At 40.1% G+C, this 25893-nt stretch overlaps 2 protein-coding genes across 6 annotated transcripts; one reads left to right on the top strand and one right to left on the bottom strand.

The window, feature by feature from the left end:
- The first annotated feature begins 3489 nt into the window (after window positions 1–3489).
- On the top strand, window positions 3490–5904 carry LOC131993508 (cofilin-1-B-like). Its single transcript, XM_059359453.1, has 4 exons — window positions 3490–3635; window positions 4660–4952; window positions 5166–5242; window positions 5327–5904. The coding sequence occupies exons 1-4, from the start codon at window positions 3633–3635 to the stop codon at window positions 5443–5445; spliced, it is 492 nt and encodes a 163-aa protein (XP_059215436.1). The 5' UTR covers window positions 3490–3632; the 3' UTR covers window positions 5446–5904.
- A 1321-nt stretch (window positions 5905–7225) lies between these two features.
- Window positions 7226–24966, bottom strand: rrbp1a (ribosome binding protein 1a). 5 transcript variants are annotated; one of them, XM_059359473.1, is made up of 33 exons: window positions 24771–24966; window positions 21238–22293; window positions 20208–20362; window positions 19969–20091; window positions 19232–19384; window positions 18907–19025; window positions 18522–18675; window positions 17305–17443; window positions 16420–16598; window positions 16292–16326; window positions 16128–16203; window positions 15948–15985; window positions 15778–15838; window positions 15363–15501; window positions 13976–14154; window positions 13848–13882; window positions 13684–13759; window positions 13504–13541; window positions 13341–13401; window positions 13210–13247; window positions 13041–13119; window positions 12858–12950; window positions 12668–12745; window positions 12493–12582; window positions 11783–11875; window positions 11619–11669; window positions 11440–11520; window positions 10819–10902; window positions 10545–10622; window positions 9806–9889; window positions 9619–9717; window positions 7834–7977; window positions 7226–7745 (listed from the first exon to the last, which is right to left on the bottom strand). In XM_059359473.1, exons 2-33 carry the CDS (start codon window positions 22271–22273, stop codon window positions 7707–7709), a joined length of 3927 nt encoding a protein of 1308 aa, XP_059215456.1. In that variant the 5' UTR covers window positions 22274–22293; window positions 24771–24966; the 3' UTR covers window positions 7226–7706. The 5 variants fall into 5 exon arrangements, with proteins under 5 accessions (XP_059215456.1, XP_059215457.1, XP_059215458.1 ...); XM_059359474.1 differs by having other exon boundaries at window positions 16429–16598; XM_059359475.1 differs by lacking the exon at window positions 10545–10622.
- Window positions 24967–25893: the final 927 nt, after the last annotated feature.

Genomic DNA, 25893 nt, shown 5'->3' with positions numbered 1-25893 from the left:
TTGAAGCGAGGTCAGAACAACAGTGGTTCCTCTCCATACAATATTTAGTGTAGAGTTACATTTACAGATCAACCCAAATCAGTGTGGTGCGCAACATCTGCAGGTGAAAGCAGGTTAGATGTATGACTCAAAATATTCTTAGTAAAAAGAAGGACTGAAAAGCTTTAAGTAAAGAGACAGAAAGCACCTTTAACCTTTTTAAGTATGATTTCAAAGTGACGTCTTCAGAGACTCGTAAATATAGTAAGAGTAAGAAACCAAAATGCACAAAGCCAATGTTGCATCTTGGCATGTGTTATGGCGGCATGTAGCTTCATGCACACTTTGATATGATTACCCAACATTCATTGTCTCTAAAATATGAGACAAAAAAAGTTTAATAAAAAAATATTAATATTTGATCTATGTCCTATAAAGGTAAAATATTTAAAATGAACTATGTTGCTTATTTTGTTGATGTGTAGACTTAAAGTAAGTAAAGTAAAGCGGCGCGCCTGGTCTACAACCAGCCAAAAAGGTCACATGTCACAATGCTGCTCATTGAGCTCCACTGGCTACCTGTTGCAGCCCGCATCAAATTCAAATCTCTAATAATGGCCTACAAAGTTGTCTCCGGTACTGCACCCAGCTACTTGAACGCCCTGATTCAGGCATATGCTACCTCACGACCGTTGCGCTCTTCCAATGAACGGCGCCTGGCTCTGCCCCCCGTTGGTCCAAGGCAATCCAGACTCTTTGCATTTCTTGTTCCCCACTGGTGGAACACACTACCTGTTCCAACCAGAGCAGGGGCGTCCCTCTCTACCTTTAAAAAACTCCTAAAGAACCCAGCTCTTCAGAGAGCATCTTCTTACCTAGCACCACACGATAATTCTACTCCTTACAGAATTGTCACTAGCACTTATTGATGCACTAATAGCTCTTACTGCACTATACCTTGATTGTTTGCTTTTTTCTTCCTGTAAGTCGCTTTGGATAAAAGTGTCTGCTAAATGACTAAATGTAAATGTAAGTTCTTGTTTCCTGTCAATGGAATCGTATCCCTTTGCACATGTATCAGTGTTGTGGTTGTCTAAATTGACTTTTTAGTCAGATTCAAGCTGCATTTGGTTGATAGACTTAGACTTAGTCCTTGGTCGTTTTGATCTAAATATTCACACCGAATGTAAGATAGTAGCCACCAGATGTCTGGATCTTATGTTATCAGAGAAACAAGCTGAACAGTGTCAGAGAAGGATGTTTTTAAAAGGAAACTGCATTATTTTTGGTGCTTTTAGAAAAGTTAAAGAAGGAAAGAAGTATATCAGATATGTGTAATTATTTCCTTTTTGGGGTAGGCCTTGGAATTACTAATTACCTTAAAAATGTATGTTTTGCCATAGGCCTATGTTGTCTTTTTAATTGTCATATGAGTCACAAATATAACTCTTCATACATACCGGCCCTTGTCTTTGGTTGCAGATGTTTCAACATATTTCAGTGTTTGAAATGTACCAGTAGATGTCAGAGTTCTCATAGATTTTACTGCCTGGGTTGTGGCCAAACTTACAATGTGCTTGCAGCAGCATGAAGTTTTTAACTGACACAGAGCTATGCAGCAGCCATTTCATGCTCTCTGTGGTTTAGGGTTGTACTTCCCCTTTACTACTTTACTTGAAGAGTTGGTGCTTGCTTGAAACTGAAAAAAACAACCACTCAGGCCACCAAAAGAGAACTTTCTGCATCTAACTGTATCATACCTTTGTTAAACCATTTCACATTTATACAAGTCAATTTAAGGATTCCAGTGCTTGCAATGCAAGTGTTAGCAGGCAAGCTGTAACATGTGTTGAAATTTAAGGCACTCTGCTTTTTGGAACAGAGGCAAGTCCGGATGTGGGGTGGATCTCTGACTCTCTGTAAACCCTTAATCCACACAGAGGAAGCAAAGCCACTGCATGTGCTGTTGAAGCAAAGTCTCTATATTTAAAAACAGCCACTGTGGAGGAAGGTTTATTATGCATTACATAAAAAAATAGCTTTGAAAAAGGACCTTTGTATCATCTAAAAAAAAAAGAGGAATAGTATTGTGTTGTTTGCCAATAAACCATATTACTGTTTATTTAGTGTCTCCAACATAACCATGATTTTACAGCAGCCCTTAGTATGTATTGAACATTTTGGACTCCACATTTTGCCTGACCAGTGTTGATAAAACAGAATGAGAATGTTATGATCCTTAAATATTCTAATCACTTAAATGTTGCAGTTTGTTAAGACTTATTGTAGCTGTTTGCTTGGTAATTTGTCCCTGGAGATCAATAAAATTGTTGTTTGAGTGTTTGCATGAGGACCAGACTGCTGTCAGAAAACCTCTTGTTTTACCACAGCAGGTCTGATAGTCTGCCACGCCCAGTCCTGGTTCTTGTTCAATCTGGGTCCATACACAGAGGACTGTCCAATGCTGGAGGCCCCACTGGAGGCTGAGCTAAAGCGGGTTCTAGTGAATCTGCATGATTTTCTACGACTGTACTAAGACACTAACCAAAGTGGTTGTATGTACATTTTTACTGTCACTAAAATGTTGCAGTTGGTAAAGACTTATTTAGCCAAATGATAATTTGATGAGGGAAATCAAAAGTAAATCGAGTGGTTCCAGACTAATGTGCATTTATAAATATAAGTCTTGTTGTGCCAGGCCTGTATAAAGCAGCATTAACTAGATACATTCAGTGAAGTACAAGAACCACAAGCTTGCTCGTAAGCAATATATATATATATATATATATATATATATATATATATATATATATATATTGATTCAATGTAGTTTTCTAACAGCCTCTCAAAGATACGTCATGTACGTATGAATATGCTCCTTAAGTATGTATCTTTTAACTTCTGAAACACAAAACAAAATGGGCCTGACAAAGTGTGCAATCTAATTTTGCATGAATCAAAATCACTTTTTGTGAATCATATAAACTGCATTGAATCAAAGACGTGAGGAAATGTATACTTGATTTCACATTGTCCAGATTGCTCCTGTTAGGTGGTGAGTGTTTGCTGTGGTTCGAAACCAACCATGTTCCATCTACCTACTGACCTCGCCTACTGGAATCTGATGGAGGTGTAACATTTCACTTTTTGTAGGAAGATGGATAAATCCTTTTGACAGAACTTGTGCACTCATGCTATTTTGTTCCTTATAAGGCCACTGAACTGCATCTCAGCAGCAGATGAGTAAAATATGTGGACAGGTTTGTTCTCCATATAAGGTAGTTATGTGCCGCGCCCACCAATGACTGGCTAAGGCTTACCTGAGGTTTTACTTGTCAAGGAAGCTCTCCACCTCTACCAAACTTGATGAAGAAAAGAATGTTAAAAAAGTGCATTGTGCCAGACAATGAAGCACATTATCCATAGTTATTTAGCCTTCAAATATAGTGTGATTAAATTCAAATGCAAAGGCTGCAGCTGAAACTGTGTCACACCTGGGAAGAACGGGGTGGGCCTACTTTTGGAGGTGTGCTCATTTACCCCGGCTCCTCCTCTATGAGTCAACCTGCTCTCCTTCCTTATGACCCTTTCAGCATTTGGCTGCTGCTGACAATTTTCTCTGCTGCCTGTTTCCTTCACACATCAGAAGCAAAATGGTGAGTAGCTTTCAGAGAGAATTAAGCTGGATTGAATTGCACTGTGTCGGTAAACAACTCATTCTTTGTGATTTGTGAGCACAAATAAACAAGTAATGTAGAGATGACACTTTAAGTGTCATATCTTCACTCTAACAATATGTGTAAAAACAACTTTAAACTCAGTGAAGCCTGGTTGTATTAATATGTATGTGTAAGTTGTTGTAAGTTTGACTTGTTTAAAGTTTAAGACTGCAAGTTTCTTTGAGGAAATGGTCTGCTTAGTGAAAAGAGATTTCAGTGTTTTAAAGGGCTTGCACAAGGTGTGGTTTTGCCTCCAAAATGGAGGAAGCTTTGTTCGTGCTTCAAACTTGTTCTGAGAGTTTCCCTCGGGGCGGTCTTTCTTGTGCTAACTTGTTTCCGCAATGACTGGAATGTGACAGAGCCAAGGCCTTGAAAATTCATAGGGAAGCATACACTCGTGGTATGAAAAGCTGATAGAACATTGAATTGCTTTAATAACATTAACACTTCTCTCCAAAGTCTGGTTTTAAAGAACTTCCTGTTTCTTCTTCTTTCAGTTCTGCTTTCTGTCTCAAAACCAAAGAACAAGTGTATAAAGTTTGCTGAAATATTAGCCATATCCTAAACCTCACTAAAGTACTCACACTGTGATCATTTAAAAAAAAAGTTTTACGAGTCATTTACTAAGGGTTCGCACACCTCACTAGCAATTTGGACAATTTGGCGTTGAATTTATTAATAATTCCCATGATTAAGATAAGGGAGTAGAAAACAGGCTTTGACACTTTATTTTAATAAAATGAAATTCATCTTTTTGCATCTACTCTTAAGACATGGTTGTTATCCTCATTCAGAATACAAAATCTTGCCCAAACCTGAAATTAAAGTTAAGGTTCAGTTACAAAATTATTATTTTTTTAAATCTTAGTATGACTTGAGGCATTATTTTACCCTAGATGTTTTGCATATGACAACATTTTGATCTAAATACTGACAATGTTTCGTGTTTTTCTCAAAACAGGCATCTGGAGTAGAAGTCGAAGACCAGGTGAAAGACCTCTTCAATGAAATGAAAGTACACAAAAACAACGACGATGATCAAAAACGTCCAAGAGTTGTGGTATTTGATATCGATGATGGAAAAATTAGAGTGAAAGAAATTTTGCGGCAAGAGGACCTGAAAGGTGACGACGAAGACGTCTTTAAGGTCCTCAAGACACGGTGTGGAGAAAAATGCTGCTGCTACGTGTTGTACGACTGCCACTATGAACTCAAGGAAACTGGCAAAAGGGAGGATCTGATCTTCTTTTCGTGGTATGTCATTGTACTGGAATTGAAGCATAATTACTCTTTAATGTATTTTTCAATCTGCATCCTCAACTGACTGTAGAGAACTAGCAATATAATCTTGGTAAAATCCTCACTTGTATTTAAGAGTTCTGAGGATGAATACTGTATTCTTTTGTGTTGAAAAACTTGTGTTAAACAGTTGTGGGACACTTGGATAATGAAATTTTCTCCCATCAGGACTCCCAGCAACGCAGGCATTAGGCAGAATATGGTCTACGCTAGCTCCAGAGAGGCCCTTAAGAAGATCTTCACTGGTAAGTTAAATTTTTTTCTACTTAATAATAAGAGTTTAAGTTGAAAGGTGTTCCTTTTCTGTAAGTGACTTTTCTTTCCAACAGGTGTCAAGCATTTCCTCGAGCTCCATGAGACCTGTGAACTTAGTGCAGACCATCTTGCATCCGAAATGGGAAAAGATATCTGCTCAATGGAGGGCCACGAGCAGCAGCGCCGCCATTAGTAAAAACAGTCATTCCCCTGCTTCATAACGGGTACATTTAAAGGGATTTTGAGGGGGGTCAACAAAGTCTAAAGGGCAGGTTTTGGCACTGGATTGGATTAGATTTCAGTAACACAAATCCCTTATGTGTGTGCTACTAAACTGTCCAGTCAAATGGGTTTGACTGTGAAATCAGTTTTATTCAGATGTAATTTTTTTTCCCATTCTTTTACATATCCATACATTAATACCATTATCTGTCGCCTGAATCTTTGTACATTTCTTAATCAGTGAGTTTCAATGTGCATGCATGCCGTTTGAATCCAGCATAAACACAATTTGTCAGCCTTGTGTGTATGTTAACCACAGAGAGCTAAATCCTAAGACATCTTAAATTTGTATTTCTAGACTGTTACACTTTGCTAAACGCCAATAATAAAAGAAATTGGAGTATTGTCAAATAAATTCAATACAACCATTTGTGCAAGTGTGTTCGCATGCTTCCTTTTTTTTCTCCACAGATTTTATACTCATGGCTCATTTCACTCTTGCAATGAACTGTTAATACTGTAGTTTGACTTTTTGGGGAATAACTATTTCTTCAGCAGTCAGATGGGAAGATCGACACCACAGTCATGATTGTGTGCTGAATATGTAGCTGGAGACAGCAGTTGATAGTATGCAAGAATATATAAGCCACAATGTTATGAAGTAGTATGTCTCAGCAGTATGCATACAACAGGTCTACGTGCTTTTCAGGGCTGCAATGCAGACTATTAAAAATACTGATCTGTTTAGAGATGCTGGTCGGTGGATTTTGCTGCATTTAGACAATGTAGCTGTTTCCCCAGTCTTCATGCTAAGCTAGCTGCCTGCTGGTTATAGCTTCATGTTTACTATAAAGCCATTAAAGTGAATCTTTTCATAACTCCTACATAACACCGCTTATTTTAGGCGCACAAGTGAGTTTTGGGCCTTTTTGTTTTGTTGGATATGCTCCACCTGGACCAGCTCTTCATCTGTTCCTGTCAGGCATGAATGGCTGTTTGTGATAAAAAATGTCCTTAAGGAAATTGTGTTCTAAAAATGTAGTTTACTGCAGCTTGGAACGTCATTACATAAAAGTCAAAACCCAGAAACCTTTGTGGATACCGCCTGAATTGTCTAACCAAAATCAGTTCACTGAAGTTGCCTCAATGACAGTTGAAAAAAAAAGTTTCTCACTCACTCATGGGTGTGTTTGGGGGGAGGGGGAAGATGACAGACAGATGATAATGCTCGAAACAAAACCATATATGGCCATTAAAGAGGAGGCAAAGGAGTGCCATCTTGAAATATACTTCCTTGTATCTGCACTGATGCAACCTGACCCTTAATGTGTATAAAAGTTGAACAATGCAGAGCCATATTTTAACCCTGGCTTTAGAAAATGCCAATGGTGTTTCAAAGGGTAATAAAGAGATTGGATCTAATAGTTAACACGTTTTGCTGTATGATGGTATAGAGGTTTTTTTTTTTTTTTTTGAAATTGTAATACTGTCAAAAACCAAGCCTGTTCTCTACACAGCAACAACCTTTTTGAAAACAAGTTTTAACCCAGTCATGATAGTATTTTAGTGAAGTCCTCTTCAGTTAACGGAGTTACGTTTTAAGTGTCCTGAGGCAGATGTACTGTGCACATACTTTCACACCGGAACTGAAACTATGTCAAAATATAATGCACTCAAAAGCCAACTTCTTTTCTTCCTGCCCGCACTCAATGCACATTCACAACTGCGACACAGACACAGGACAGGAATAATTTAGAGCTACACTCCAGTTTATTCATTCATACAAATTTGATGCATGTAATTGGCAGCCAGCTACAGAGGAAAGCAGGCCCTAAAGGTAATGAAACATTGAACCATAAAATGTTTCCATCACTCAACCACATAGAAAAGACATACAAAGTAATTGCACAGGTTGATGTACGTTTGACGTACAATCGGTTTCCCTTTTTAACACTGAACTATGGGGAAATGTCTGAAATATAAGGCAGGGGGATAAATAACTTCTGACATAGCCAGAATTGTAGATGGAATGTGGGTTTCAGTAAAGATTATAGCAGAATCATCTCCTATAATCTTACTTTGAAATGTTCATAATATCAAACATTTGATTCCTACAGTTGCAACAAATGCAATCAACTACAGTACAAGAAAAAAAGGTTTTGGAATGCATAACTATGGTAATCATAAGGCATATTTGGCAGTTTTATTGTAGTGTCTGCAGTGAACTTCGTCTCAGACGGACGTTCCTTCCTTTAGCTCCACGTATTCTCCCTTGAAAATAGAAATGCAGCGTCAAAATCGACAAGCATGATAAACTTCAACTCATAAGTGTGTAGTCTTACCACATCAGTTGTCTCACCTTGCCTTCCAGGTGCTCCTGTAGTGTTCTCACTGTGTCTCTCTCTTTGGTCAGTTGCTCCTGAGTGGCTTTGAGGAGCTGCTGGAGCTTGGTGGCTGCCTGGCCCAGGTCTTTGGAAAGCTTTTTCTCTTTCTCCAGGCGCTCCTGTTCAAACAGCAGTAATATTACTTTCGAAGCCCCAAGCAAGAAGAGAGATTCAATATGGAAATCTTAAAGGTTCAATTATATTACTTATTACTTATTATTACTTTACTTGTAATTACTCTATTTATATTTTTTCATTTTACTTTTATATTGTTTATTATCTACTATTACATATTATATTATATTATATATATATATTATATACTGTACTATTATTATTATTATATACCGTCTAGTCACTATAGCATTGTTGCCATCATATCACCAGTTTAATTATTACCATCATCTTGCCAACCATCCTACCAACTGATGATGTTCTTTTCTTAACTTCTTAAGTGTCCTTGTTCTTGTTCTGTTCTGTGTTTTTTTCTACTGTTGTTTTTATTTATGCTACCTCAGTATTTTATTCTATTGTATTTTATTGTACTTGAATACCGGACTGCTGTGACAACCGAATTTCCCTTCGGGGATGAATAAAGTAATCTATCTATCTATCTATCTATCTATCTATAGGACTTGGAATAAATAAAAACTACATCTTGTTTAGTTAAAATTGTGAAATAATTAATAAACCCTTTAAAACCCAGCTCATTATTAAATATTACTTCTTCTCAAAGTAAGAGTTTATTGGTCGTCATTCATTTTTTTTTATTTTTTTTTTTTATTACCATTTGTGCCATTTTTCAACAAAACGTACGACATCAAGATATCCATGTTAATCAGCCTTTATCTGTCTATTAAACCAGTTAAGTAGATGAACGTTTGTTCATTCAGACTGAAGCAACACATAAGTGGCTCTATGAAATCAGTGGTGGAAAGTAACTAAGTACATTAACTCAAGTACTGTACTTAAGTCCAATTTTGAGGTACTTCTACTCCACTACATTTTAGCCAAATATTGTACTTTTTACTCCACTACATTTAGCTGACAGCTTTAGTTACTTTACAGGTTGAGATTTAACAAAAATATATATGATAAATTGAGAATGATTAGACTTTTTTTAAATTAAATGTTATAACAGTATATTAAGTAATTAAATGAGCCCTCTCTTTATAAAATCAAAACACTGCTTACATGAAGGCATTAAAACAATAATGTAATATATTTAGAATATATATAATACAATATGAGTGTGTCCATTCTGCATAACGAGTACTTTTACTTTTGATACTTTAAGTACCTTTTTACTCTGGTACTTTTAGTTTTGAATGCAGGACTTTTATTTGTAGTGGAGTAATTTCACAGTGTGTATAGTACTTTTATTTAAGTAAAGGATCTGAATACTTTTTCCACCAATGTATAAAATATAAATGCAAGGTAAAAAAAAACCAGACTGCTGTATTAAATCAAATCAACCTGCAATAACATCTTCTATTGTTAAAAATAATCAAAATAAGACTGGACTGAGTTTCAGAAAAATCTTTAAAAATCTTTAAAAGTATCACATACAAATACTCATCATTTGTTTTCATAATGTCTTATTTAATATTGAACAATTTGGCCTGAATAATATAAATGAGGATGAGTACTTTAGTTATTTTCAAGGACCTACATACAACCCAGGTTCCAGATAAGAGAAAGATTTGGGGGTTAACTGTCCCTTTACAAATGTTGGGATTCTCTGACATTTGTTACCGCACCTTCAGCTGACCAACATCTTCTGTTTCAACTTGTGGTGACTCTGAAGAAACCTTCAGAAGATCCAACTGAGCCTGAAGTTCTCTGATAGTCTCCTGGGCCTGGAGACAACACAAAAACACACGCACAATGTTATCCACTGAGAGTTCATTAGTCACTCTCTGGTGGACTGCATAAACAGGTTGCTACCTGCTCAAACTCTTGTGAAAGCAGCTGTCTCTGAGCCACCTCCCCGTGCAGCTTCTCAGTCGTCTGACTCAACTCGTTCTGAAACTGATGGACGACAACAAAGGGCAATAAATACACATGCAGAGACAATAGGCTAAAGCATACGTGTGTATGCAACCATTCTTGTGAAAAAAGCAGCAGCACTACACACCCACACACAGACATACACACAAAAGCTGCTCGACCTGTATGCCAAGTTAGTTGTCTCTCAGACGATTACAGGTGAAAGGTCAAACTCAAGCTTTCTTTTCATGTTAAGAATTGTACACACAAAGGCGGACAGGTGAGCATGCTAAAAAAGGTGAGAAAAGCTCTGGTTAGAGTTATGTCCACGCAGTCAATGCAAACAGTTGTTAGCATAAACAGCCGCTGCGTCAGAGGAATACTGGACAGACTGGAAATACGGCACTTGTCGGGATCATGTGTCACTCAGTATCCGTGTACCTTGGCCACATCCTTGTTTAGGATGTTACGGTTTGACCACATGTGTTGAGCTAGATCACTATGAAACTGTCTTAATAAATACAGAGTAGCAAATCAATAAATGTGTTTTGGATTTTCTACTATATTAAAAGAGGCTCATTTGAGAAGAAATTACAAACAAGTGGTAGCAAACAAGATCTTGGGAGAAGTGTCCTAGTCACTGTCCAGTACTCTCTGACAGGGTGTGAAGGGTGCCATGTGACCTTTGCACCCTGACCTGACTGGGTTGAGCATCAGCTGGGCCATTCTGCTCTTGCTGAGCCCGCACCATGATCTCGCAGAGCTGCTCTCTGACCTGAAACAGGAAGCCGTCACTGATTACATAACGTCCGGGTTGTGTCGATTAAAGGGGAATTTCCACCAATTTCCTGACATGTGGCATCTCATAAATAACATTTCTCCCTCTCGTGTGAGTAACATCGGTGTGTGACTGTGCAAATATAGTTCATCTGGAGTGTGGGAAAAAAAGCAGGTGAAGTCTGTAAAGTTACCTGTGCAAGCTCCTCCTTGTGTGCCTGGGCCTCCTTCTGGGCCAAATCCAGCTGGCTCTGACAATCCACCAGCTGCAGCTTCACCTGAGAACAGCATAGAAATTCGAAGATGTCAGACAGGTTTAGTTTGAAATGCACAAAGCTGATACCTAAAATATGCGAAATGCGTTTAAAAAAGAAAAATGAAATCTTACAGTATGCTACATCAAGTATGGATTACTAATTCTTCACATTAACCACTATTATATATTTTTTTCCTTAATTAAACAACACACTTTAAATAATATTATTTAATAACTCAAAGGTACAATATTGCCCTGAATATTGCCCTGGATATTTATCTGAAAACTACAAAGACTTGGATTCAATCATGATGGTGAGATGCTATTATGACAATAAATCCAAATATAGAGTTCAGATCTACATAGGGAGTGGGTCCTCTTCCACAGAATCTGTTTGACATTAGCATATGTTTCTATAGTAATCCAGAACAGACAAAGCAAACACAGGCGCTTTTAGAGAGGGCCTCGTCTACATGCTTGGAAAGAGAAGGGTCACCACTAGATGCTACTGAATTCTTCACACTGGACCTTGAAATAGGGATTTAACCTGCTCATGTACCTGTTCTAGCTCCTCTGACATCCCCTGGTTCTCCGACTGCTTCTCCAGCTGGGCTTCCAGAAGCATCATGTGCCCCTTCAACTGCAGAGACAACCACAATAAACCAGTTTACGTAGCAGCACACATTTCTAACCAGGTGGCTTAAATCGATTCAAACAAAAATGTGGCAATATCCTCACCTGTTCTACACTTTGGTTTTGTTCCTCCAGCTTGCCGGCCCTCTCCAAAGCCTGGTAATGTGTGAGAGGAACTATTGTGAGGTTTTTAAACATGAGGAAGGGGAACCCACACATGGGGGAAAATGTCCAAGTCATGGGGATTTCAAGGAGGTATTATAACTAACCATTCTCAGCTGATCCTCTAACTCAGCCATCTTTGACTTCCATACGAGCTCTTCTTCCTCCACACTGTTTTGCAGATGTTTCAGCATTCCTTCCTAAGAGAGAAGGGAAACTGGTTAAATTAACTGTATAAATAAACTTGGGCTGGGACAATATTATCTCCCGATTAGATACTGTGACAAAAACATGGGTGCTGATTTGAAGTGTTACAAATTTTAAGTACTGCAATTCCAAATTACAATTTATTGTGATTTGTTTACTTTTAAACGCAAGACCTGAGGAAAAAGTTGAATATGATTTATTAAATCTATAATAATTTTATGTAACATAACAAACTAACAAGTAAACTAAAATTGTTGCATTTAGCGGTCCCTGCTCTTAAAGCTAGTGCAGATTTTTTTTTTTCTTTTACATAATTTTTTTTTGCCATATGCCACAATAAAAACACTGACCGCCACACATTGATTTCCCCTATTTTTTACTATTTGAATTCAAAGTGCTGTCTGTGTTCTCTAAACATTCGCCATTTTCTGCTTTTCCTGGTGCAGCTTTGTTTTTTTCTCTAAACAGATATGATGTTGTGCTCCTCATACCATAAAAGAACTTCAGTCCACCTCTGCATTGAACATGATTTATACCGATTCAGACATAACACAATAACAATCTTTAAATTTACTCCATATTCACTCAACTCAGTGTCCAAATCACTTACCGTTTCAGCCAGGACTGTCCTGTACTGTTCACATTCTGCCTGCAGTGCGCCATGGCTCTCCTCAGCCTCCTTCATTTTCTCAAGCAACTCCTGAGACAAAGACAAAACATTCATAACTACTTCTGCTTGACTAATTCAAACCATTTTCTGATATCGGTATTAAATTGTTGCTTACAGTGCACAACTGAGCCTCCCGTCTCTGCTGGCTGAGAGCCTCCTGAGCTTTCTGCGTAAACACTTGTAACCAGTCGGACTAAGTGAGAAAAAAAAGCATAAATGTGCACATTATTTTACAGATAAATGAGCAAAATTATCAGAATAAAAGATCATTCAGCAATTCCTCTGGTGAAATGCCCTTTTCTTACCTGCTCTGTGTCAACAGGCATCTGTGGGAACAGTGTCTGGAGAATTTCTTTGGTTTCAGTTTGAAAAGCTGTCATTTGTGCTGTAATGTTTTGCTGAAAAACAATTGATGACACGTTTAGGAAAGTGTTTTAGAGGAAAGCAGTCTCAGTTGATGAGCTACTAGTGTGTAAAGAGAGCCTTACAGCATAATTGGTCGCATTTTCTCTCACTTCTCTCTGCTCCTCTTGTAGTGATATGATAAGGCCATCCTTCTTAGTCACGCTAGCAAAAGAACAGAAAAGTCACCACTGAGCTCTACAAAATACACAACAATATGTGTGATCTGAATCCAAGTTCATGCCAATCATTTACCTGTTTTGTAGTACTTCAAGATCAGTGGTTCTCTCTACCTGTTGAAACAGAGTGCACATGCATATAAGTTTTTGTTCTGTGAAGCTCTAGTAGTAAGAGAATTACACTGACTGTTGTGTTTTTAGTAGTACCAGCTCTTCTTTGAGGTTTGCAAGTTCATTCTGAAGTGATGTGATAAAGCTGACATCCCCACTAAAAATGAAGCATAAAATAAGTAGAGCAAACAAAGGTGTAACAAAGGTGGAAAATTCATAAGATGTGAGTCAAATATGTGGATAGTAAAAACCGACATACCTCTTATTCTTCTGCTCTAGCTCAACAAAAATGTTCTCCTGTTAGAACAGCAGATTGTTTGTAATTAGCAGGCGCCACTGTACACATTTCTATGTGTTTGGATAAATGTCATTGTTCCTGAATAATCGAGAAGTGACAGTACTTGTAATAGATCTAAATACAGATGTCTGAAACACTTACAGCAGCTTCCTGCTTCATCTGCAGTTGCTTCAGTTCCTCATGCAGTGTGTTCAACTGGTTCTCTCGCTCCTGAAGGCTGCAGAGGGTGCATAGCATTTCAATTAATACACAGAACAGCTCTGGATTCGATGTCGACTCTGAAGAAAAGTGGCTCAAACACTTGCCTGTACTTTAGCTGTTCAACTTCTGCAGTATTCACCTGTGAATCAGACATAAACATCGTCAGAGGTGACTGTGTGTGGCCAACCATCTGGCCATTTCAGAAAAGTCAAACTGACAAAGTATGTCCTACCTGGTTTACCTCCTCATTTTTGGTCTGACTGGCCTCAAGCAGAGAGTTGATAGTGGCCACCTGCTGTTCAAGCTGGCTTTTCTCTGCCTGTGTCTCCTCCAGCTGTGCAGTGAGGGCATCCGCCTCACCTGAACGCTTACTGATCTCCGCCTCCAATCTCTCAGTGCGCACCTGAAACTCTGCAGGGACAAAACAAAGCAGTCACAGTTAATTCCATATTTTAAAATTCTATGATTTATCATATACTATGATAAAGCCACGGGCCTTTTAAGTTATTTCCCCAGTCTTAATGGAGTAGTTTGTATTTATTGAAGTGGGGTAGCATGATGTACTTATCCATAGTCAGTGTTTTATCTACTGTAGATGGCAGAAGGCACGCCCTGTGGAGCTACAAGCATGCAAGCAAAACCATTTTACTACTGTGGGCAGGGTCAATAACAAAATCATCCATTCCGATTTTCTTCCGCTTATCTGGGGCCAGGTCACAGGGGCAGCAGACTAGGTATAATCTGCTAGCAGACGTCCCTCTCCCCAGCAACATTTTCCAGCTCTTCCTTGGATACCCTGAGGGGTTCCCAGGCCAGGTAAGATTAATAATCCTTCAAGCCTGTTCTGGGTCTTCACTGGAGGCTCTTACCGGCTGGACGTGCCCGGAACACCACGAACAGGAGGCACCCTGGAGGCATCCTGATCCAATGCCTGAACCACCTCAGCTGACTCCTTTCGGAGCAAAGGAGCTACGGCTCTACTCCGAGCTCCCTTTCGGATGTCTGAGATCCTCACCCCATCTCTAAGGCGGAGCCCAGCCACCCTACAGAAGAAAACCCTTTGTGGTCGCTTCTATCTGCAATTTCATTGTTTCGGTCACTACCCAAAGCTCATGACAATATCGAGGGGTTGGAACATAGGAACAAAACGGATTCTACCCAAATAAAAAAAAACATCTGTCATAACTACTCGTTTTGATTTCCTTGTATGTGTTGTCTCTTCCATAAACCCTAAAATGTCTGATCCAAACAGCTGATCTGTGCTGTGATATCTTGCGTGCCACAACTGCACTTACGGGTAGAAATACAGAAGATCTTGAGTGTGAAAATGTAGTGCCAAAGAAAGGGCTAACCGAAGGTAAAGTAATTCAAGATTTTAGATAAAGTGTACACTAGAACAGAAATTGTTTTTTATGGTGGCTAAAGTTTGTTGCGTTGTTGCCCCATCTTCAGAAGTACATAGCTTATCTTCTGTGCCAGGACCCCTGCATGCTTCTCCAAACTGGGTGCGTGCCGACTGCAGACGAGACACATACTGACTCTGGATAAATACGTCACACAAAAAATCCAAACTATCCTTTTGACATCTGGTAATGGTTAAGACATTGCCCCCCGCTGACCTGAGAGTGTGCTGGTCTCTTGCTGGGATTTGTCCAAAGTGGCCTGCAGGCTGTTGTTTCTATCCTGTGTTGCTCTGAGCTCCTCACACACCTCCTCAAATTTCCTCTGAAAAGCCTGCTCGCTCTCCCCATGGTTGGCCTGAAAACAAGAACATTCATCCAGACGTGTCGAACAGCAGGGGGCAGCAAAGATTCACAAAATGATTTCACTTCATAGCAGTGATGCATAAGGGCCAGGCATTGCCAGTGCATGTCTTTCAAAATATATCGTGTCACAGACATATTTTACAGATAACCTACCTACAAGACAATGATAATGTAAATTAGTTCGATTCTGTGCAATAAGAAACAGTTGGCATGCTAGTGAGCATTTATCCTGCTGTGCAATTCTTGAAATAAAATCATGAGATTGTACCATCTCTTCTTTGAGGTTCGCAAGTTCATCCTGAAGTGATGTGATAAGGCTGAGATCCTCTCTAAAGAGAGACACACAATTTGGGTAACGGTAAATAACCATAGAGCAAACAAATTGTGGAAAATCTGTAAGATGCAAGTCAAATATATGTATTGAAATAAGCACCATACCTCTTATTTCCCTGCTCTAGCTCAATGATAGTGTTGTCCTGTTAGAACAGCAGATTGTTTGTAATTAGCAGGCGCCACTGTACACGTTTGTATGCGTTTGGATAAATGTAATTTTTCCTGAATAATCGAGAAGTGACAGTACTTGTAAGAGATCTAAATACAGATGTCTGAAACACTTACAGCAGCTTCCTGCTTCATCTGCAGTTGCTTCAGTTCCTCATGCAGTGTGTTCAACTGGTTCTCTCGCTCCTGAAGGCTGCAGAGGGTGCATAGCATTTCAATTAATACACAGAACAGCTCTGGATTCGGTGTTGACTCTGAAGAAAAGCGGCTCAAACACTTGCCTGTACTTTAGCTGTTCAACTTCTGCAGTACTCCCCTGCGAGTCAGACATAAACATCGTCAGAGGTGACTGTGTGTGGCCAACCATCTGGCCATTTCAGAAAAGTCAAACTGACAAAGTATGTCCTACCTGGTTTACCTCCTCATTTTTGGTCTGACTGGCCTCAAGCAGAGAGTTGATAGTGGCCACCTGCTGTTCAAGCTGGCTTTTCTCTGCCTGTGTCTCCTCCAGCTGTGCAGTGAGGGCATCCGCCTCACCTGAACGCTTACTGATCTCCGCCTCCAATCTCTCAGTACGCACCTGAAACTCTGCAGGGACAAAACAATATTTTAAAATTCTATGATTTATCATATACTATGATAAAGCCACCGGCCTTTTATTTTTCACTGCCAAGTTATTTCCTCAGCCTTATTGGGGTAGTTAGGATTTACTGAAGTGGGGTTTCATAATGTATATTTTCATAGTCATTGTTTTACCTACTGTAGATGGCAGAAGGCACGCCCCAAGTGCCCCAAATTGAATTTTACCCTAATAAAATAGCTCTCATAACCATTCATTTTGATTTTCTTGTATGTGTTGTCTCTTGCATAAACCCCCAAAAAGTCTGATCCAAACAGCTGATTTGCGGTGCGATAGCTATATGAAAATGTGCCACAACTGCACTTGTATATTCTGTAGGAATACAGAAGATCTTGATTGTGAAAATGTATTGCCAAACAAAGGGCTGACTGAAGGTAAAGCAATGAAAGTATTGTAGATAAAGTGTACACTAGAACAGAAATTCATTTTTAAGGATGTCATTTTTTATGGTGGCTAAAGTTTGTTGAGCTGTTGCCCCCATCGCCAGCAGTACATAGCTTATCTTCTGTGCCAGGACCCCTGCATGCTTCTCCAAACTGGGTGTGTGCCGACTGCAGACGAGACACATACTGAATCTGGATAAATACCTCATACAAAAAATCTAAACTATCCTTTTGACATCTGGTAATGGTTAAGACATTGCCCCCCGCTGACCTGAGAGTGTGCTGGTCTCTTGCTGGGCTTTGTCCAAAGTGGCCTGCAGGCTGTTGTTTCTACTCTGTGCTGCTCTGAGCTCTTCACACACCTCCTCCAATCTTGTCTGCAAAGCCTGCTCGCTCTCCCCATGGTTTGCCTGAAAACAAGAACATTGATCCAGACGTGTCAAACAGCAGGGGGCAGCAAAGATTCACAAAATTATTTCACTTTGTAGCACTGAAGCACAAGGCCCAGTTATTGCAAGTGCATGTCCTCTAAATAGTGTCACAGACATATATTTTACAGATTAGCTACCTAGCAACAACAAAATAAAAAATATATATATTTCAGCAGTCTTTAGCAGATTTGGCAATGATAACTCTTCTATGACAGACTCAGTCCAAGCAGCCTATTGGTGATGCCAATTACAACCATACAACATATTTCAGAAAGTTTTTTTAAAATATCACTATATATAATTTAATATAAATCCCTCTTCTTTTTTGACATTTATTTTAAGTGTAATATTTAATGTGTGTAGTAAAAAAACAAGAGAGAAAAGAAAAAGCTCAAATCAAAAAGGAAAAGAGAGCCACCTTGCATAATTTGACTGATGGCCTGAGCCACTGCATAACATGTTTGAAGAGCTTAAACTGTTAGGGCGCATGTAAGTAAATGATTAAACGAAACGAACACTTGACTGACAGGAAGTGCTGACTCACATGCTCCACGAAACCAGTAATAGTTGAGAAACACAGCATTCCATTAGTAAGTGACTGCGTAGGCTGAAAGCCTATTTACAAGAACGGCAAATAAACAGAGAATGTAAAACAGGGATGTACTTCATGTCTGAAAGTCACAAATTACAAACACCATCAGACTGCTCCTGCTCTTTCACAGCCTGTTAAAGGAGGCTGGAGAAGAGAGAGGCTCGGACACGCTCACATTCCAGCTGTTGCTCAGAAGCATTTTCCCTGCAGCCCCATTATTGTATGGCTGCATTCCAACACAGCCCTGGGCTCTGTGATTACAAGGCAATTAAGCTTCCCATAACATTAAAGGGTTGGGGGAGAGGTGGGAAAGGTTTGGGCTTGCATTTGGAGTCTCTGTAACTAACTGGCTGCTCAAACAAGAAAGAAGATGGAATAAATGTGTTTCTATGTGGAAACTTATTCACGATGATCCAATGAAATGTAAAATAGAGATGATGTGGCGTTCACACGGGGCTGGCCAACCTGAAACAAGGAGAGCTGCTTCTCAGTAGCGAGGACCTTGGCCTCCAGTCCTTTCCTGATGTGCTCATCAGCAAGCAGACTTTCTGTCTTCTCTCCAAGTTCCTTGGTTAACTTTGTGCATTCCTGACGCAGCTTGGCCAGCTCGGCATTTTGCCTGAGGACAGAATAAATGAAAGAGGCACAGAAGGAGAGACACAGGGAGGAAGAATCAGGGCACATGCCTCACAAAAATATCAGCCAATCTTCAGGCTTGGTACTCTAAACATACCTTTGAAATTGTATGCACTGTATGCAATTGCCACATTAATTAGCATCATATAAACAGGTAAAATGCCAGTCAATATAAATCTCTGCTTCTCATTTACTGTTACAGGGAAACACTCACTTGCTCTCAGCCTGACTAGTGGCTTGGTTAAGGGCATCACGGAGAATGGAGTTTTCCTGCTGCAGACGGGCCAGCTGGGCATTGGGTCCTTTTTCCAGTTGGTCCTGCAGGCTGACGATCTGTCAAATGATTTTAAAGTTTAAATACACCAGTCAGGATGGACCCTCACATTTTGGACATATGCTTTAAAACCTAGTCAAGACAACTGAATTAGAAAAAAAGGGGAAAATACTGCATTTGCAACAACCAGATTATCAGGAGGGCAAAACAAACAAGGACAAATGTGCTCAGCTAGAAATTAAGAAATTGTAGAATGAGAGCTGACCTTTGCATTGAGCCCCTGGGTCTGTGCTACATGGTCCTGGTAACTGGCCTGCATGCGTGCTTGCAGAGCAATCATTTCCTGCTCCCTCTTACTCAGTAGGGAACTCAGCCTCGTCTCCACACTGGCCACCTTGGACTTCTCAGCAGACAGTTCCTGAAAAACAAACAGCACTGTCAGACAGCAGAATCATTATAATGTTTTCTGTGGCCGGAGAGCCATTTCAGATACCATGGCATTTCCTGTAGTGCTAACATGACAAAATTTTTTCATTTCACTTGGTTGGGGACAAGAAAATGTGAAAAGTAGAAACATTCTGCTAACCCTAAGGATGGACCCTTCCATGTACAGCCACCCATACACTGACACAGATATTACATGGCATACTTAACATTGAAATTGTGTGTTATTCATGCTTCTTAATGGATGAGGCCTGTGTATTGCAATCACCTTAAGTGTCCTTTAGTGCCACCCTCAGGAAAAAAGGTTCAAGAGGACTGAAATCCAAATCCAGAGAACTAACTCTTTAGTTAAAGCTTTTTCCTCTGCTGCCACCTTTAGGCCAAACTAAATATTTTGCCTCACCAGTAACAAAAAAAAAGAGCAAAGATTTCCATTCATTCAACAATCTAATTTTTTAATGGGTATTAAGAGTCTTATAGGGCTGCCAGCATGGCAATAGACCAGACAACACGTTGTGGCACCATCTGCAAGTTTATTGACCTGAGAAGACATCTCACCTTGGTGAGTTCTCTGAGACGGTTTTTTGCCAAAGAAGCATCCTCTTGTTCTGCTGCCAGCTGTTTCTCCCTCTCGTCCAGTTGCTTCTTCAGCATGGCTATGGGATCTCCTTTCTGAGTGGCCTGGAAACGCATACATAAACAGAAAGAGAGCAAAAATAATGGATCTTCCTACAAGTCTCATATACCTCAAATGCCCAGGTGTCTTTTTCTTATTCAGTGATTGCAGTGTCCATTACCATGTGCCAGGTGTCCTGAATGATGCCGACTTTCTCAGACAGGATCTCGATGATCCTGTGAGCCTCTCCCTCACTGAACACCATGCTACTGATGGTGGACACCAGAGCCTTGTATGGCAGGTACAGAGGAGCATCAGCAGAATCCAATGCTGCCACTAAAGAGGGAAACACAAAATACAGAGGCATAAGCTAAGGAGTTCAAGGAGTTTCATACTTAAAAATATAAAAAAGCCAGGCAGTTACAAAGTGCATTAGGCTGTCACAGTGAAGTGTGAATTCCCACACTTGCCTAAGGAAAATGACAAGGTTGCGACCTGTCCTGTGGGTCTGGAGCCCTGGGCAGCTTTGGATGGCAAAATGTTGGGGCACTGTGGCACCAGGCGGAGACGAGCCTCAGGCAAGGAGAACCCCACACCCCTCCCGACCCATTGTCAGGGCACTGAGAGCCTTTGTCAGCTAACATAACAGGGCAGTGGTGTTTGGACTAGCTGGCGTGTTCTATGCCCTCCAGAGCTAAGTGCCAGACATTACCCACAACTGCCATTGGCACTACTTTCCACCGGTACACAGCTAGAAGTTCATCAGTACTGACAGGGTATTACAGCCTTAGATTGCGATTGTATGCACGTGCAACTCAACTGACTCCACCTCCAAACGTACAAGTCCAACTACAATCACCAGTGTTTTGGCTAATGTAGTTCCTGTCTAGACAACCATTTTCACTTCAAAGGGAAAGGCTAATTTCAACAACCATGGATCTAGTGTAACAACATATTGATAGACTACAGTGGCTCTAGTTTGGTCGATTCCTGTTTTTTCTGATCCAGTCTACAATCTTAAACAAGTTTAATTTCGTGCAAACTGACAGTTCCAGCAAAAAACAAGTTCTGGCAAATTAGAAAGTAGCCAGCATCAGCAACCTGACATAACTATGACATGAGATCTCTTTTTTATTATTTCTAAAATAATGTGTACATTTACAATGGGAGCATGGTGAATGAATGGATACCTCTGAATTATATGTGCTTACCAGGCTCAGTCTTTTTCTTGGATGCCTTCTTCTTAGGCTCCTGTACTTTTCCTGCAACAGAAGGAGCCTGCTGAGATCCTACTGGGGGCACGGCCATCACTGGGACGTCTTTAGTAACCGCTTCCAGCACTGGGAGATTCTTGGATGGAGCAGGTGAAGACTTGGCTGGGGCTGCAGCACCTTTGGCTGGAGCAGGGGCAGACTTTGCAGTTGCAGAGGCAGATTTTGCAGTGGCAGGGGCAGATTTGGAAGGGGCAGATTTTGCAGGGGCAGGGGCAGATTTTGCAGTGGCAGGGGCAGGGGCAGGTGCAGATTTAGCAGGGGCAGGGGCAGACTTTGCAGTAGCAGGGGCAGACTTTGCAGTGGCAGACTTCGCAGTGGCAGGGGCAGGGGTAGACTTTGCAGTGGCAGGGGCAGACGATGGGGTGATTGCCTTAGTCTGGGCAGACACAGGGGGTTGAGTTGATGCAGGGACTGCGGAGGACTTGACTGGTGCAGGGGCAGCAACAAGAGGGGCTGTTTGGGCTGGCTCGACCTTAGCCACCTTCTTCTTCTTTTTATCTTTAGGTGAAGGTGCAGGTGAGGGCTCGGTAAGAGCAGGACTCGGTTCGGCAGCCATCTTTGGCTGTGTGTCTTCCGGTGCTGCAGCCGCATTCGTCTTAACCTGAACAGCAGAGACAGGTTCAGGAGTCGGGACAGGAGGAGCAGCAGCAGCTACCACTGGAGCAACAGCAAGCTCAATAATTGCTTCAGCTTCAACTTCCTCTTGATTTTTTTCAGGTTCTGGGATCTTTCCATTGGGCTTTTCCTCTTTCTTCTTTCCTTTGCTCTTCTTTTCAGATACTTTGTCCTTCTTCTTTTTCTCAGACCGAGTAGAATGTATCTTACCCAACTCTCTGCGTTGTTTTGCCAGGGCCTCCTCATAGGAGGTCTCCTTCATGGAGAAGGTGGAGACAAGAGCGATCCCAAGAGCAGAGATCACCATGAATCCACCAAACACCATTATCCCAAGGGTCTGAGGGTCATAGATATCCATTTTGCGTAATTTCAGTTGACCTATAAAAGAGAGTGGCACACTTGTCAATACAGTTAACAGATAAAAAGAATATTAAAAAAAAAAGGAAACTGCTTGGTGTGGACAATCAAAGACCAGTGATTTATTCGAAGGGGGAAAAAAGTGATGTTTATAGGTACGGCTTACAGTATGCATGTGTGTCTGGACAAAATGAAAATAAACTGACAGTGGATGTATTAATAGAGCAGCTGATGCTGATGACATAGAAGAGTGATTAAACAAAATCACAAGAGTAAACAAAAAGAGCATTTCCCTTTAAAAGCCTCAAGGTGTCACTGTTATCCCCATAAACTTTTTCCTAGAGGATGGATGTATAATGCAGACCAGCAAATCTTATTAAAAAACTGTGGGACAAATAGCTGATGCTCAATCCCACTTGACAAATAGCCCTCCACCTTTGGTAAAACGTGTTCTTACAGCTCAAATTCATCCTTATGGTTAAATCTCATACACTGACTGATTTATTCTGAAGTCCAGCACTGAGCTTTCTTAATTAAATACACACTGAAGCAAACTAAGCCAAAGTAAAAAATACAGTTAAATGCACCAAGCTAAGAACCTGCTCCTATAAAACATACAATGAAAGAAATGCTCTGAGAAACATTTCTTTAAAATATGTTTTTGAGCTTGAAATGTCTATATCATAGTATATTGTTTCAAAAGTGTGTTATTCAATTGTGTTAATTTCTTCTCATATTAAAATGATAATTGTGAATGATTACATTGCTGTTGTAAGGCAACACAGCATTAATCAAAATACAGAGGTGCTATATGAAAATGTAATTTTACTTATCAGCAGAAAGTCCCATTATTTTGGTTGTATTATACATCCAGAAATCCACCGAAAATATTTTAAGAAACAAATTCCTACACTTGAGAAATACACATTATAGTAAATATAAAGCAGACATAATTTGTATATACAAACATTATACTTCGTTGCTGCTAAAATTCATGTACAGCCATTGGCCAAGAGTTATTAAAAGGTTACTAAATCATGTGAAGGCATATTGCAACAACAAAAATTAATCTTGTATCATTTTAAGGCAGGGAACAAAAAACAAAAAGGGTTGCAGACAAAAAGTAAATTTCCAGCAACTGCAAAAATTTCCAGCAGCTGGCTGGTGGTAAGTCTTAATTTCCTGCCCTTTATTAAAAACAAACAAAAAACAACAACAACATTCCCTGAAGGATCTCTCAACAATCCCTTTAGGGCTCTTGGAGGCTGTTGTCACAAACCAGAATGTTTAGCCTGCAGGGGAGGAAAGTTGGCTGACAGCAGATAGCAGCATAGGAACACCAAAAGCCCCTATTTGATTTACTCCTGCAGCATTAGATATATACTAGTTTATATCATGGATAGGAATATTATCCTATGTGAAAATATATATCAAAAATAGGACAACGTAGAGTTGTACTGTTTCATGACATGGTTCGTGACATGGTAGAGAAAAACTGCTGAGTGACTTTAGTATAATCGAAACAGAGTCCAGAGTCCCTGTTCATTGCAGGGTCTAAAAGCCAGGGGCGAAAGTAAAGTAGAGCCTCCTAATCTGTGAAGTCACACTTCAGTGCATCTCCACTCTGTCAAACTGAGAAATAACACTTCAAGAAGACATACTCTGAGTGATTGTCTGAATACCAAAGTGCATCTCAAGGTTCACAAAAGATAGGACTTTCATATCAAATTTACCAGTGTGTAACTATACTATAGCCTTCAAGTCTAAAACATCTGGCTTTCATTCATATGCAATAGATTACCTACAGGGAATGCTCTTCAGCTAAAATAAATATCAACCTACTTTTTTAAGATTTGGGATGAAATATATATTAATGTATATGCTTTGATTTTTAAAAGACAGTACTTGTCTGGCATTATTTTAAGTTTCAGACATACTGTGAACATGAGAAAACTATGCACACAACTTACAGACGTACACACTTAAATTCCATGCGTTATTTTAATATAAATGCATCGACTTCCAAGGACTTTCAAGTTAGTTTACTATCCAACAAATACAAAAAATTACAACAATTAAACCCCACTTAAAAGTGCCTCAAAGATGTCTGAAACAATCAAGACATCCTACATCGTTATCCATTCATTACCCCCCAAATAAAGATTGTATGCTCCCGTTATTTTTAAGTGAAATAATGCCAATCATTACTTGCACGCTAGCATCGCAGCTAACACTATGAATCAATGAACTTGATTATCGTCCTGCAAATTAAGACAGAAAATGTGGGTTTAGGCTGCTAAACTCCGCTCCAAATCGCTTAAATAAATATGTACACTAAATAGTTAACGAGGGAAAAAATCTAAAATGATTTTAGATAACTTTAATCGGCTGTCTCTCTGTACCAACTAGAAGTTAGCTCAGAATTAGCAGTAGATAGCTTCCCAGCTAGCTAACGGTGGCTCAAATTAATAAAAATATTCCCAGACTCCCAGTCTTACCTCGCTGGTGATGTAGCTACGTCTGCTTGCTTCAAGCGGATTGGAGAGAGGGCAGAAAGCTTTGAGCTGCTCCTATAAAGTGAAGAGACTTCTGTGCAAAGCTGCCTATTTATCCAGCTACCTAGCTAACTAGCTTTTTCCCAGTGCTCTCCCCCTCACTCCGCTGGAGAATCCGTGGTCTGCTGTGAAGTCGTGGCACTTCGAGCTGGCTAGACGTGCTGGCCCCGTGCCCCACATAGCTGCCATAAATCCTGAAGGCTTGTGATTGGCTGGAATGCACCCAAGCCGGATATGAACATGCTGGGAGTTGTAGTCTTCTGTATAGACTACATGGAAATGCTCGTTTCTTCCAGTCTATGGTCTCTTCAGATAGTTTTCAGGCAAACAAAAGGTTGAAATGGAAAATAACTGAGTGCAAACACTCAAGAAAATTGTGAAGGAAATATTTTGAAGTGGCTTACCGACAGGGCCGGTTCTAGGCAGGCATATATGAGGGGGCAGTCAGGAATGTGAAGGGGGCATCATGTGTACACATCATGCTCCAGCACTTTTTTTTCCTGTGCTTATAGTAACGATGCTTTCTCCATTGAAAGGGGTCTATGTGTCCAACCCCAACGTGGAGAAGTGGATTGCACTTTGTCAGGCCTCTACCTTCAGACCTGTCCAACTTAGGTGTCCCACCTGAAGACTAAGCTCCTGCTGGTTTAGCTCTTAAGGTCACTGAGGCACGGAAACCCCCTGACCACAATAAGATGGCAATCCCTCAGGGGGGAAACTGAAAAATAAAAATAAAATAAATGAAAATAAAGCATCCTTCATCCAGATTTCAACCAACAATGGTGTATCCTGTGTCTCTTTTTTGGCGGATTTTTCTGCTATTGCAGATAATTTTGTCAAATTGTAATGTATATTAATTTTGTGAGTATATTAAAATGTGCTTTCTCAACTTCTAAAATTTTGATTTGAGGGTGCAAGATATTTATTTAAGGGGGCTCGGCCCCCTCTTGCCCCTGCGTAGAGCCGGCCTCGCTTACCAACCTTTTTCTCTAATTTACCCTTTATTTATTTTCTTGAGGAATCATTGAGGGTAACCCCTCATTTACAATGATGTCGAGAGTACAGA

The sequence above is a fragment of the Centropristis striata genome, chromosome 20 (assembly GCF_030273125.1).
Source record: "Centropristis striata isolate RG_2023a ecotype Rhode Island chromosome 20, C.striata_1.0, whole genome shotgun sequence".
NCBI lineage: Eukaryota > Metazoa > Chordata > Actinopteri > Perciformes > Serranidae > Centropristis > Centropristis striata.
The sequence above is the reverse complement of the archived record's forward strand: the minus strand, read 5'-3'. Positions and strand labels throughout refer to the sequence as shown.